Here is a 13,439-nt window from a genome sequence, read left to right as displayed (position 1 = left end):
TGCCCAGAAAACTCAGTTCAACTGTACTAGGATTTGTTTTGCTAAAAATTGGGGTTAAAACGTTTCTTGGAGGGGTGAAAATTTATTCAAGGGGTGAAATCTGATGCCTGGAGGGCTTGCACTCCCTACCTCCCCCCAGTAAATCCGTCCAGGTCATCTACCTGTTACTCCGTCATAGATCTTCACTAAATTTTGATGTCAATCCCACATCCAGACCTTGAGGAGCCCTTTCGAACTTCTTCGATGTTTCGAAATTTTCCGCATTTCTTAATAATGGCAAGGTTTCATCATCGTTTGATACCTGCGGCAGAAAGATATTTTAAACATATCACTCCAAATATAATGTACCAAAACCTATAATACTTTTTAAGCTGCATTCAGCAAGCAGTCACTAAACTTACGCATCGAAAAAAATTTGACTTGACTTGAACTTCGTCTATTGATAAATTAATCATCAGAACCTTCTTAAAATTATTAAACTGCGCATGCTCAGATGCTTTGCTAGTCGTGGAAGATATCTCACTTCAGCAGCCTAACATGAACGTTCTGACAACGCAAGCAAAACAACACATACGATTTCTAATATTATGACAATCTTCACGATGAGGTCAATAACAATTTATTACAATTAACCCTTTGCTGGCCGGCGGAGAAAAAATTCATGCAACGAACGGTTAAGGCGAACAGTTTAAGCCCGGGAAGATTGTTAAAGCGATGCCACGACATTAACACCAACAGCCCTTCTCAGGACAACACTATACACAATCAATATCTGTATTTACGACTGTTGCTAAGCAAAATTTCAAGCTACCTTTTCAAAGCTTCCACACCAGTAGCTTTTGGTGAATGGGAAGTGAAAAGGTTTTGAAGTACCATACTGTCCTGGGAACACATTTTCAATATACCATGTAAGCATACCATATATGGCACAACTAATAATCATCATGATGAACACAGTCCCGAGGGAGAACGTGTCGTCCACATCAACACCATGAAAAAGGTTATCCCATTGAACGCCGCTACCGGATCCTAGAATGTAAAAAACGTTTTGGCGGGATCATTGGTGTCAATCCTGTGTTAATTGGGGGGGAGGCGATATTCATATATTCTGCTATGTCAGGCTAAGTTCTTTTTAAAACAATTTCACTTTGAAAAGAAATCAGACGGGCATAAAAGAATATATGAATATGGTCACCTCAATTATCCCAGGATTGACCTTCATGGGCGGGATTAGTATTTTCGTTATTTAGAAAAAAGGAAAACGTTAAATTAGAAACAAAATTGGAAGTTTTCAATGTCGGCCTAAAAACTACACGAGCGCTGCACAGTGGTGTCAAACTCAATAATTATGGGGAGGGGGAGGGGGAGGGGTAATATCCATATAGGCATTTTTTGTCAATTATGTTCCTTTGAAATCAATTCTTTTTTTTTAAGTTTTGAAGTTTTAAGTTTTGAAATTTCGTTAAATGTTAAGCCTGGTTAACACGAGTAAAATAAGCACGAGCTTCGAGGCTTTTGTTTCTATTGCTCTAGGAGTTTATAAAGACAAAGACATCATGGGATTTTCTTTAAATCTTCTTTTGTTCTTCTTTTGTTCTTCTTAGCTTATGTTTGAATATTTTCCGTATGCTTGCGCTAATGTTCATGCTTATGTCACATGCTTCGTTACTTATCTTTATTTTATCTTTTGTCTACGCTTGTGCTTATTCTTATTTCACTCGTGTGAACCAGGCTTAAAGTTCCCAGGAGAAGAAAAGCTTTCGCGATAGTACCAAAGATATGTAAAACATGCATGAAGCAGACAAGTTAGAATCTTTTTGCATCAGTAACATAGTCATGAAATAATCACAATAAGTCGTCAATTTCTATAGGCATTCTTTGTACACCCTGTATTCAAAAATCATCTAATTGTTCGTTAACTGTTGTTAACGCTGTGGTTACACACAAAGGATCTTTTTAAATTCTTTATGACTTAATGAGAAAAGTTGAAAAACGCTTTATTTACAGAAGCATCATTTCAGAATCCTTATTGAATAAACCTCGGGCTTAATGAACTTATATGAGCATGAAGAACATACCTTTTCAGATGAAAGTAATTTAAAACGAAAGCGGTTCAACACATACATTCCATCAACGTTTCAACTTACCTTCAAACTTGCCGATGACAATCGCTCCAAGAGTCATGCCAAGATTTGGTATGAGGCATGCAAATGCTTTGAGAGTGAACGTCATTTTGTCGTAGTATTGCATTATGAAGAAGAATAATAAGAAGGAAATACTCAAAATTACACCAACAACTTTGGCAGCGGAGCTCGCTTTGGAGAAAAAAACGCTTACGAAGAAACAAAACATAATACCAGAGGTAATATAAAGCAAAAGATAGATGAAAAATATTGTGGGTGCTGTTTTGTCGATAACACTCCCATCACTGTTAAATTTTATCGTGAAAAGAAGCGTCATTATGACAACTGCAACGAGACAAATAAGAAAACTTTGAATAAACCACGCCACCCAATGAAGCCAATTATTGACGCCGATGATTTTTAAAGTTTCCTAAAAAACATGAAATACCTAACTTAATTAGTTTATTAGAACACATGAATTAAAGATATAGCTTTTATTGAATTGAATAAAGCTGTAGTAGCAAATCTTCTCAAAAACTGAACTACAAACTAATTTAATATACTGAAAGGGTGCTCAGTTTGACAACATGTTTGGAGTGAACAATCAATAAAAACATTTAAAAGGTAGCACTGTCTCTTCCAGGAAGATAAAATTTTCCACCTATCAAATATATTGCAAAATGATCTTAATATGAATTTAATTATCCAAAGAAGTTATTTCTCTGACTCTGATTCAGGCTTTGAAATAAAAAGATCTCAGCAAATGAGACAAGTTACAACTTACCTTTAGCTGTTGTTCCTTCTCATATACAATATTATGCACAGTCACAAGTGCAGTATAAAAAAAAGCAATTTCTATGACGACTGGGATTATAAATTGAATATATGAACTGAGGGGAGCCTTAAAATAGTTTGGGAATGGAAATTTTTCCATGCGAACCGATATTTGGTCTTGATTAGCAAACTGTCCAATAATAGCTCAATCTACTGCATGTTGGGTAAACAAGAAAGCGGTACTATAATAGTCTGGACTGCCTTCATGGGAATCATCTTTAATTCTTGGTCCAGGATTTTGAAACCACAGGAAAACATACTTTGTCAACCAGCCATGGCCATTCTTGCCAAGGCAAGAGTTGTCTTCTATTGTGTTAATGAATCGCAGCTTGTAGTTGATGAAATTGGCCTGCTTTGATGGGAGACGAGTAAAGTATATACCTCCAATACATTTGGTAGAGTTGCCTTCAGAGGAACATCAGTTGCCTTCAGATGAACATTATTTCATTAACCATGTCATCCTCATTTGGAAATATTTGCAAAGTGATGTTTTGATCCAGATAAGCATGTTCATTAAGATAAAATGTAAGGTTGTTGAAAAGCTCATGTGACAGTTGAGAAGCATTATTTGCAGCCAAGCCTATAGAGAATGATCTTCTTAGTACAGGTGGTGGAGAGGTTACATTGAATTCATTCCAAACCAAGGCTGGGCAATCTTTGGCAGTGACAAGGAACACTTGCAAGGCCAGGAATATGCATGACGCAGAGAATGGCAACCCTAATTGAAAAATGGTTTCAATCGGACGTTTTCTTTGAAGCTTGAAATTCTTCCATATCAGCAGACCAAGTTGTTTCAATTTTGACATTCTCCAGCAAGTTTTTTAACTGGTACCTTTTAAAATAGTCTTAAATTTTCGAAAGAGCTCACAAATGCAAAACCATCAACTCGTAGGATCTAAAAAAGCAGTTAAAGTACCACTTACTTAATAAAAAAAACTCCACCATCTTTGTCGTGACACTTTGCTAACACTCATGAGTCAGGAGTAAGAAAAATGCTATTTTTAAATCACGAATTAACGTAAATTGCTTTACATCTGACCCGATTGCATCATAATTAAGACTTTTCATATACTTATAAGGTTTTTTTGTGATTTGACTGCGAGAAACTCTGTAAGACCTCCTTGCCTGTTGACGAATGCTAGTTTTGTACAAAATTCGTATCACAAACTACAAGCAACTTTCAGTGTCAATGAATCGATACAAATGTAAATAATTCTTCTATTTACTTACAATGCCCAAAAACGCTCACCAGATTGCGTTTGTTTGTTGGTAGGGACTAAAAACGAACAAAGTTGCGAATTTGGCTTTCAAACGTGTTCGATGTTATGTATGGTCGTATGTCATATATAGACTTATAGGAATTCCGGGGGTTGCTCATTGAGTTCTATAAGACCTGGAGGGGAAACGTCAACAAAATTACTATAAATTATCAGCGCGCGGCCGCGTGGTCAAAAACATGGCGGATTTTGGTGGTCAAAGTCAGCGGAGAGACGCGGGCTCATGAAATAAAATTTTTGTCGCCCACCCTGATTTGACCACCACGATTGCGAGTATAGAAAATATCAAAACTATTTATTTTCCTAACATAAACACTTTTTTAAAACTTTATTTATTAAACTGCCAAATTTTGTTGTTTGGAATGCTGAAATAGCGACCGAAAAGGGAACATTTCTTGACTCCGGTAAGAAGCACAGTATTAGTTTTACTATTTTGTTTTTAACACGATACTTGAAGAGTGTTTCTACTACTAAGTTTTAATTTAAAGTTATTTTGGTCCAGTTTTGTTTGTTCTTCACTTAATCGCTCGCCAGACGTGGCGAAGCTGTCAATTTTTATCAAGTTTTGCATCCATCTTGTATCATGATCAAGGCATCAAGCTTAACTCTCCTGATTTGAATTGAGTTTACCTCCCAAAAATGGGGCATAATTTGTTCATGTTTTTTTTTGAAAAGATGAAGGGAAAGTTTACAACAGAGTTGTGTTGAAATTGAATGCAGTGCCATTCAAAATTAATGAGAACTATGGTATATGTTGTATATTAAAAATAACTATTAAACTGTTTGCCTGCTCAATTTGACTGACTGTATTGTGTAGACAATTATAATGGGATTGGAAAGTTGGATTTATGCAAACAATTTTAAAGTACGACTTAGCGTTTCTGTAAATGAAATATTTATTGTTATAGTAAACAGGTTACTACTTAAAAACCAAGATAAAAGTAGTGTGTTGAACAATGTGCTAAGATTTGCTTCTACCTTGAAATTTTTGTTCAACAGTAACTTATGATTATATCATTAATATGCATGAAAAATTAAACATATTATTGTCTCATCTCATTAAATCCATACTTGGTATGATTCCAGGTGATCCACAAATTCACATCGGATGCATTGGTTACAATGAAGTTGAATGTAGAAGAAGCAAAAATAGATGGCAAAGAAATTCTTTGTGTCTTATGAAGAATTAGTAGAAATCAATAAAAAGAATTCTTTGAACAAATTGTAAACAAATTTAAATTTGCTCACGGTCAAGCAACCTAGTGAAAGAAGCAAAGTCTGTCTTCAACATGTGACCTTTCCAATTATTTAGGTTCTTTGTACAAAATACTATTTTCGAGAAACTTGATTTGTAAGTCTTTCATTGATATTTTTTTACCAAGAGATAAAAGGAACTAATTCAAAGGCTTGATGTAAAATACAAAGATTTAACAAGTTGTTTATCATTTAATTCCCAAATGTTAGTTTGTACATATAAATAATTAGTATTGGTAGCTGTAAGTTGTTTAAGCAAAACAGAAGAGTAGTAGTGCTAGAAGGGGTTAGCATTTTTGAAAAATTATATCTTGTTCATGACATATATTACACAATTCCGAAAAACTGTCAGTAATGCACAATAATATCTATAGAACTTGATAAATTTCTTCAGCTACACTGTCAAATAACTATTTTGCCTTCATGCAGCAATAGACAGTGTTTTTGTCAGAGAAACCAATGCACTTTAGTTTCCAAGTTTGTAATTTCAATGGAAAATTAATGTAGTTCTGTTCAGTAATAGATCCAAGATTCTGCCAAGCTGTTTACAAAATACAAATTACCAAGCAACAGTGTCATGGTGTTTTGAATTTTTTTCTTTTTTGTAGCTCTTCTATTTTAACATACTTTCTTTATGAGTTTTCAGTAGATTTATCAGGTAATGACAATACACTTATACTTATCCATGGTAAATTTTCAGTTGACTTATGTCGTAGGACTGAAGCAAACATTTTCTCGCTTCCTTAGGAGCATTTTTACACAGTCAAACACACAAAAGCATGAAATAATGTATAAGTTTGACGAGATTGACAGGTCTAGTAAAGAATGCCGTTTGATTTTCACTTTTAAAAGGCTAAAATGTCATAAAATAACTTAAATGTTACATCCAAAATATGCGTTTCTCTACCGTCGATTTTCTTTATTTTGATGTGTGTCTGTCCTGTGTTTTTCACGCAATGCTGAAGCATTATTTTCACATGATATGCTGTTGGTATCGTAATTGTTTTTTTTTCTCACTTGTTTTCGTTCATACAAACAGTATTAGAAATCAGGAGGGAGTGAATATTGAAAAAAATGTTTAAAGTGGAAGTTTTGACCACCAAAATCCGCCATTACCGCCATGTTTTTGACCACTGGGTCCAGGCCCCTTTGCCCCTCCAGGTCTTATAGAGCTCAATGGGGTTGCTACAACCTGGGCGATGATCGGGGACGCGCCTGTTAACTTCCTGCTCAGTGGCAAAAGCCTTGACATAATAATCGCTATAAGTACAATATGTTTCTTGTATAAAATTTCATTACACAAATCAACACAAAGTATACAGCACAGCGCCCACATTGTATTATATGTTCATTTGGCTTTTACAAAATATGCGGTCTTTTTTATAACGAATGTTACTGCAAACGCGCATTGTGAAGTATATTATTCTTTGTTATTGAGCTTGCTTGTAATATGTTCTAAAAGATATTGATGATGCTCAAAAGTATTCTAATCGGTAAGTCTTTTTCATTCGGCACTTTTAAATCTTACAATTTATGTTTTGTATTATTATACGATTGTCATGTCTGATTATGGGCAAGCAAAGTACTCTGTCAGAGTTTGTCCAAAGTCAACATTCAGACAACTTGCATGAAAGTACTGCCCACATGAATCCCAACCAGTCTTCACCATCATCTATCTTGCAAATCTTGCATACCAAACTATTTCTCCTAATAAAATAAATTTTACACATTTTACTTATGGTATAGTAATCAAGCACACAATTGGCATCTCTGACACAAAACCTGTCGTCATTTTTATAACAAATGTTGCTTCAAACGCGCATTGTGACGTTAAATTTACGTATGATATTAAATCTAGAAGCTACTACTTAGATCATAGGAAATGGCCTATCCTCAATGCCTATACTCATTATGCTGAATATTCGCGCACTTTTCATTCTTACGTATATGTACTTGCGTTTTTCAAGTGCTTTATCGGTCTCGCCTTAACTGCACCTAGATAGCCTATCCTTAATTCATATGTTCAATATTCGCGCACTTTTCATTCTTACTTATAGGTGCTTGCGTTTTTCAAGTGCTTTATAGGTCTCGCCTTAACTCCACCTAGTTAAGAAAAAATATAAAAACCTCGCATCAAAAGTGAAAAAAATAGTGGGCACATTACTGGCTCGTGGATTGAAATTCATATAGACGTATAAGCGTTCGAGTGTTTGCTCTGGCTCATTATTAAACATTTCAAAAGACTAAAATATATTAAGGAACAAATTTCGTGTTTCATACTCAGTATATGGCGCAGACAATTCTTCAGCGTGAATCTGCAGAATGCTCAAACAAACAAGTAAACTTCCTTAGAGAAAAACTCGCAAGTGTGCAAATTCTGGAAAATTACTGCACAGGTACATTGATGGAACGGTGGAGCAAATGGAAGAACTTCTTGAACAGTTTCAGGTCTCGTAGTTTGTTTTCAATTGTTGCCCCATACTGCAAACAATTTGTAACATATTCCGAAAACCATCATCATGTAAACTCAAAATTTCAGTTATAATAGCAAGAAACAAAATCTAAAAGCAATATTTTGACATTATTTCAAACTCATTATAAAGCTAATATAGCTAAGTTTACAAGATCATGTTTTTTGAAGTATGTTTTATAATTTATTTCTTCAAATTGTCGGCTTGAAAAGGTTTTTGTAAATGTTGAACAGTTAACTTTCAAAGGCCGTAATACGTAAACCTTGATAAATTGATTTCACGCGTTAATATACTTGAAAAGTGAAAGAGGTTTTTGAATTTAGGTAATTGATTCTATCTCGTTTGTGAAAGCTGACAACCACTCAAAAACAAGGGGCAATAAACGTTTTTCAGTTACAGGTAATCAACTCAACCGCATCACGCATCTTACCCCAAACTAAAGCGAGAAAACACCAAAAAATTTTCAACCGACGCATGAATTGGGCAGCCAAGCCTGCTACATTCCCCTTCTTTAATATTGCATGACCAATTAACATTTTATAGTCGCAAAGACATTCCATTATGGAGTTAGAAGAATCGAATCTAACAGCCATTTCTATCTATATTAGCAAAAAACTCATTAGGAAAAAACCGTTCAAGGACTCGCCAATTATTTTGCTATCTCTTTTATATACATTTTATTATCTAACACATCTGCATAGCTTAGCATAATAAGAATGTTTTACTTGAAGACAAACAAAATGCTGAAAAAACATATCATTTATTTTTCCTAGGAATGGAAGTCTCACATTCACCGTCGAGGCAAAATACTCTTCCAATCCGTAGAAATAATGGTGGCGTTACCACTACAGCGTTTGGTGCAAGACGTTTTATTCCTGAAGCGAGACCGCCACCACGAAGGAGCAGAACTGTAAACAGAAGCAAGATTCAAGGTAGAGACAACCGACCTTACTTACGGGACTTGATATTATTTAGTGGGCCAAATGAAGATGTGGTACCACGGCAATGCTCACGGCTTTTATTAATGGAAAATGGCCACATCTTAACTGGTTGTAGTTTCACTAAAGGCCTATCAGCTGCAGCAGTTGAGATCAGAATAATTGAAGCATTTGATGGAAAAATACCCTCAAATGTGGAGATTGAGATTTTGACCTCAATCCACAACAGTTTAGTGGCCCCATCGTTAGCACCTGGGCAACTTCTTGATGGGATGATGCTTCACAGAATTTTCAAACAGAAACCTGTCTATGTACGTCCAAGCTGCATGTTGCTGAATACAAAATCCTCAAAGCAATCCAGACAGGTATTTTCAAGGGCTCTAGGAGGGAATGAAAGGAAGTTATATTTTATGTTTAAGGTTCTGTTCGCTGAATGATTTTAAATATTTAATTGTATTTGCTGAGCCAAATCAATCACCTCATCCCATCGTAACCTAGGTACATGTTATGGACAAAACATGCGTCCATATTGTCAATCAAATAATATTTGCAATTGGTAAAAAAAGAAATGCACCTTTTTATTTTTTTAAAGGATGATGCAAATATCCCTGATAATGCATTTAATATTGATGATGTTGAGGATCAGTCTGGTTCCAATGCTGGTAGTCTAGTACAAAATGATCTTGCCAATGCCACTGTATACCATGGACAAATGCCTCCATGTGATTCCTCAAATGTGTTGCCATCAAGAGATAATATTACTGCCCCAGAACAGCAAGCAATACTTCCTGTTAATTCTGCTGATGATTTACCACAATTTCCTTCCACTTGTACAACAAATACAGTTAGTACAAGTCCCTCTGTTGACCTCAAAAATGCTACAAGTTTTGATTTAGGAAACAACATGCTCACAGCTGTACAGAGACCAAGTGAAGAAATCCTCTGTTGTCTGATGATTGTAAGAACCTTTTTTAATGCATTTGACTTCTTGATTTTAATACACATGGTGAGAGGGTCAGTTTTCAAAAAATATAGTTTTCTCTTAAGCACAATAGTTTTCTTACTCATAAAAATTATACTTTTCTCCTAAACACAATAATTTCTTTCGTATAAAAACTATGGTTTTCTGGCAAACACTATAGTTTTCTTTTAAAAACTTTAGTTTTTACCATAAAACCATAGTTTTCTATTAAAAGCTATAGTTTATTTTTGTAAAGGTTAAGATTGTGCCCGTTGGGCTTTTTTTGTCCATGCTTTTTCAACTATCACACATGACAGACATTAAGAATTCCACTCAATGGAAAATTTTATTGATACTTTTACTTTTATCAGTAATTCAACTTTGATACAAAATTGTATTTAAATGTTATTCAACTGTCTTTATCTTAATCATTGCTTAAGTATTGTATACATGCATTGACTAATGAGGATGTTTAAATCCCACAAATACGTAAGTGTGAAATGAGCTTCATAAGTTTACCAAGATTGCTTTGCCAAATCATACAATATAGTTAAATCTAACTTTTTTAGGTGATGATTGCCACCTTTCATATGGTTTAGAAAATCCTGCAAAACATGTGGTTATACTCAGAAGTAGCATTCGCAAGGATATCATCTCAATTTTCAGCGACCCAGCTATAGTGGATTGTTTACTTGAAGTTCAGGTACTGGATGAGCAAGGGAGACCTGAAAAAGGAGAAGGTAAAGGAGTGATGTTGGATATGCTAACAAACTTTTGGAAAGATTGTTTTATCTTGTTAATGGTTGGCTCTAGCGAAAAAATTCCATTCATAAGACACGATCTTCAGAAAAAAGAATGGGAAGCAGTAGCAAGAGTCTTGTTTTTTGTCTACAAGAATTGTAGTTACTTTCCACTGAAGTTGTCTCAGTTATTTGTGGTTACGTGCTTGTTTGGAGAAGAAGACATTACTATAGAATTTCTGCTCGAGTCTTTCCGGAAATATATTGCATCCGATGATAGAGAAGTATGCATAGAAAGTTTTTCTTATATTTTTTAACTTTCAGGCTCTTCAGGTTTTTTATAGGGTTACATATAAAAAGTTATTGTCACTTTTTTTGAAATGGCAATGCAACATGGTAATACGTAATGTGCAGATTTGATTGTTTCTTAGGTGATGGATTCCTGTCTTGGTGGTGAATTTAGCGTGGATGATGAAGACATCTTAGAGTTTCTTTCCACCTTCAAATGCTTCAAAGTACCAAGTGTGGAAAACATCAAAGCCATTATTAATGAATTGGCACACCAGGAGCTCATTCAAAAGCCCAATTATGTACTTAATTGCTGGACTCCCATCCTCAGCCAATTAAAATATGATCAGTGTTGCCAAAGTATTGAAACTGTCAGTGAATTTTACAAGATGAAAGAGCCATCATCCAAAAAAGTTATTAAATTATTGAAAGTTGAGGCAAACACTGAGGCTGAACGACAGTGCCTTTAACACCTGAAGAGATTTGTGAAGTCCTTAGAAGGAGAACAGCTATCACGGTTTTTGCAGTTCTGCACTGGAAGTAATGTAATATCATGCACATTTATATCTATCACCTTTACAAGCCTAGATGGATTTCAACGAAGACCTGTTGCTCGTACATGCGTCCCAAGGATTGAACTGCCAACCACATATGAATCTTATCCAGCACTTGTGGAAGAGTTCACAAACATCTTAAAGGATGAAAAATCTTGGGCATTTAATATTGTTTAGATTGAGAACAACATTTTCAAATTTACATTCTTAAAAAATTTTTTTTAAAGCTTTTTTAAAAACTATGAACATGGCCGTGCAAGATTGATGATTGTGGGGGCAGGGCAATGTTTATATACATAGGGATTTTTGTACAGTAGGAGCATCTTTTCCAAAACGTTCTGCTATAGTTTACATTGAAAAAACTGGTTGCTATTGTTAAGATATGCTCTCATATTCTTCCCATATTTAGTAAACATTAATTCAAGTGTAAGTAATTAGATGACTAATGTTAAGAGATACTTATAATGTTATCAAGACAATATTTTTTAAAATTCCTAGTAGTTTTCCGTTGACGTCAATAAACCATATTTGTTATCAGAACCCAAAATAATCTTACGTAAATTTTGTATAAATAGAAGTAGTTAAATCATTGTAAAATAGAAGACGTTGAACATTAGATGTGATCGTATAGTTATCTGTAACATTTGTTGGTGTAAGTCAATACATGGCTACACCACAAAACCTAACAGGTTATGGGCCCAGGAGAGGACTTGTCTTCGATGGAGATGAAGGCAGATACGAGCTCTGGGAAGTGAAGTTTCTCTCATTCATGAGAATGCAGAAACTGCACGATGTGTTTGTTCCTAGCCGTGGTGAAGACGAGCTGGATGAGGCAAGGAATGCGAATGCCTTTGCCGAGTTGGTGCAATGCCTAGACGATCGGAGTTTGTCTCTTATTATAAGAGAGGCAAGAGATGATGGCCGAAGAGCCCTAAATGTTCTACGTGAGCATTACCAAGGAAAGGGCAAACCCAGAATCATCGCCCTATATACAGAGTTAACCTCCCCTGAAAAAAGGTGAAAACGAGACCACTACAGATTACATGATTCGAGCAGAAACTGCTGCAACCGCATTAAAATCCGCCGAGGAGATAATAAGCGACGGCTTACTAATTGCAATGGTGTTAAAGGGTCTACCGAGGACGTACAAAACATTCTCGACTGTGGTTATTCAGCGAGAAAAACAAATGACATTCATGGAATTCAAAACAGCTTTACGGAATTACGAGGAGAACGAAAAGTGCTGTGATCAGAACGAAAAGGACAACGTTATGTTCACAAAGCAAAAAGAACGATTTGAAGGAAAATGTATCAAGTGCGGCAAGATAGGACACAAAAGCTCAGAGTGTTGGATGAAGAAAGATAAATGGTGCAGTAAGTGTAAGAACAAGACGCACAACACAAAGGATTGTCGATCAACGAAGAAGGATTACGCAAAGAAAGCAACAGAAAAGAAGAAAGAAGATGAAGAAAACGGCGAAAACTCGTATGCGTTTACGCTGAATGATTCTCAAGATAGAAGAAGAAGAAAGGAAAGCACAAACTTACTTGTGGACACTGGAGCGACAAGTTATATCCTAAATGACAGCTCCAAATTTGTAAGCTTTGATAAAAATTTCGATTGTAATTCCCACTTTATAGAGTTAGCAGATGGTAGCAAAGCAAATGTGTTATTGGGAAAGGGAAACGCTAAAGTTAAATTATTCGAATAAAGGGTAATCTACATGACATAATACTAAATAACGCGCTCTATATTCCATCTTATGATCAAAACATATTCTCGGTTTCAGCAGAAATAGATAAAGGAGGAACAGTAAACTTAGATAAACAGGCAAGTAATTATATTACTGAGGAAGGTAGCGTATTTGAAATTAAACAGAAAGGACGGTTGTATTACTTGAACAGTATTTCATCATCAAGTAACAGTGCTACTTCGCTAAAGGACTGGCACAAACTATTAGGCCACTGTAACTATACGGATATCAGAAAACTCGAGAAG

At 35.3% G+C, this 13,439-nt stretch overlaps 1 protein-coding gene across 1 annotated transcript; it reads right to left on the bottom strand.

The window, feature by feature from the left end:
* Positions 1–172: 172 nt before the first annotated feature.
* On the bottom strand, positions 173–3,238 carry LOC124449355 (phospholipid-transporting ATPase ABCA3-like). The gene is made up of 4 exons (XM_047000284.1): positions 2,908–3,238; positions 2,148–2,553; positions 812–1,029; positions 173–301 (listed from the first exon to the last, which is right to left on the bottom strand). The coding sequence occupies exons 1-4, from the start codon at positions 3,055–3,057 to the stop codon at positions 173–175; spliced, it is 903 nt and encodes a 300-aa protein (XP_046856240.1). The 5' UTR covers positions 3,058–3,238.
* Between the last annotated feature and the right edge of the window lie 10,201 nt (positions 3,239–13,439).

This window comes from Xenia sp. Carnegie-2017, unplaced genomic scaffold (assembly GCF_021976095.1).
Source record: "Xenia sp. Carnegie-2017 unplaced genomic scaffold, XeniaSp_v1 HiC_scaffold_23, whole genome shotgun sequence".
Taxonomy (NCBI): Eukaryota; Metazoa; Cnidaria; class Anthozoa; order Malacalcyonacea; family Xeniidae; genus Xenia; species Xenia sp. Carnegie-2017.
The sequence above is the reverse complement of the archived record's forward strand: the minus strand, read 5'-3'. Positions and strand labels throughout refer to the sequence as shown.

Excerpts from the sequence above, each read along its gene's own strand:
- LOC124449355 (XM_047000284.1), bottom strand. The coding sequence starts at position 3,057 with ATGGAAAAATTTCCATTCCCAAACTATTTTAAGGCTCCCCTCAGTTCA. Across the intron at positions 2,554-2,907 it reads AGAAGGAACAACAGCTAAAG|GAAACTTTAAAAATCATCGG; the intron begins GTAAGTTGTAAC and ends CATGTTTTTTAG. Across the intron at positions 1,030-2,147 it reads TGTCATCGGCAAGTTTGAAG|GATCCGGTAGCGGCGTTCAA; the intron begins GTAAGTTGAAAC and ends TTTACATTCTAG.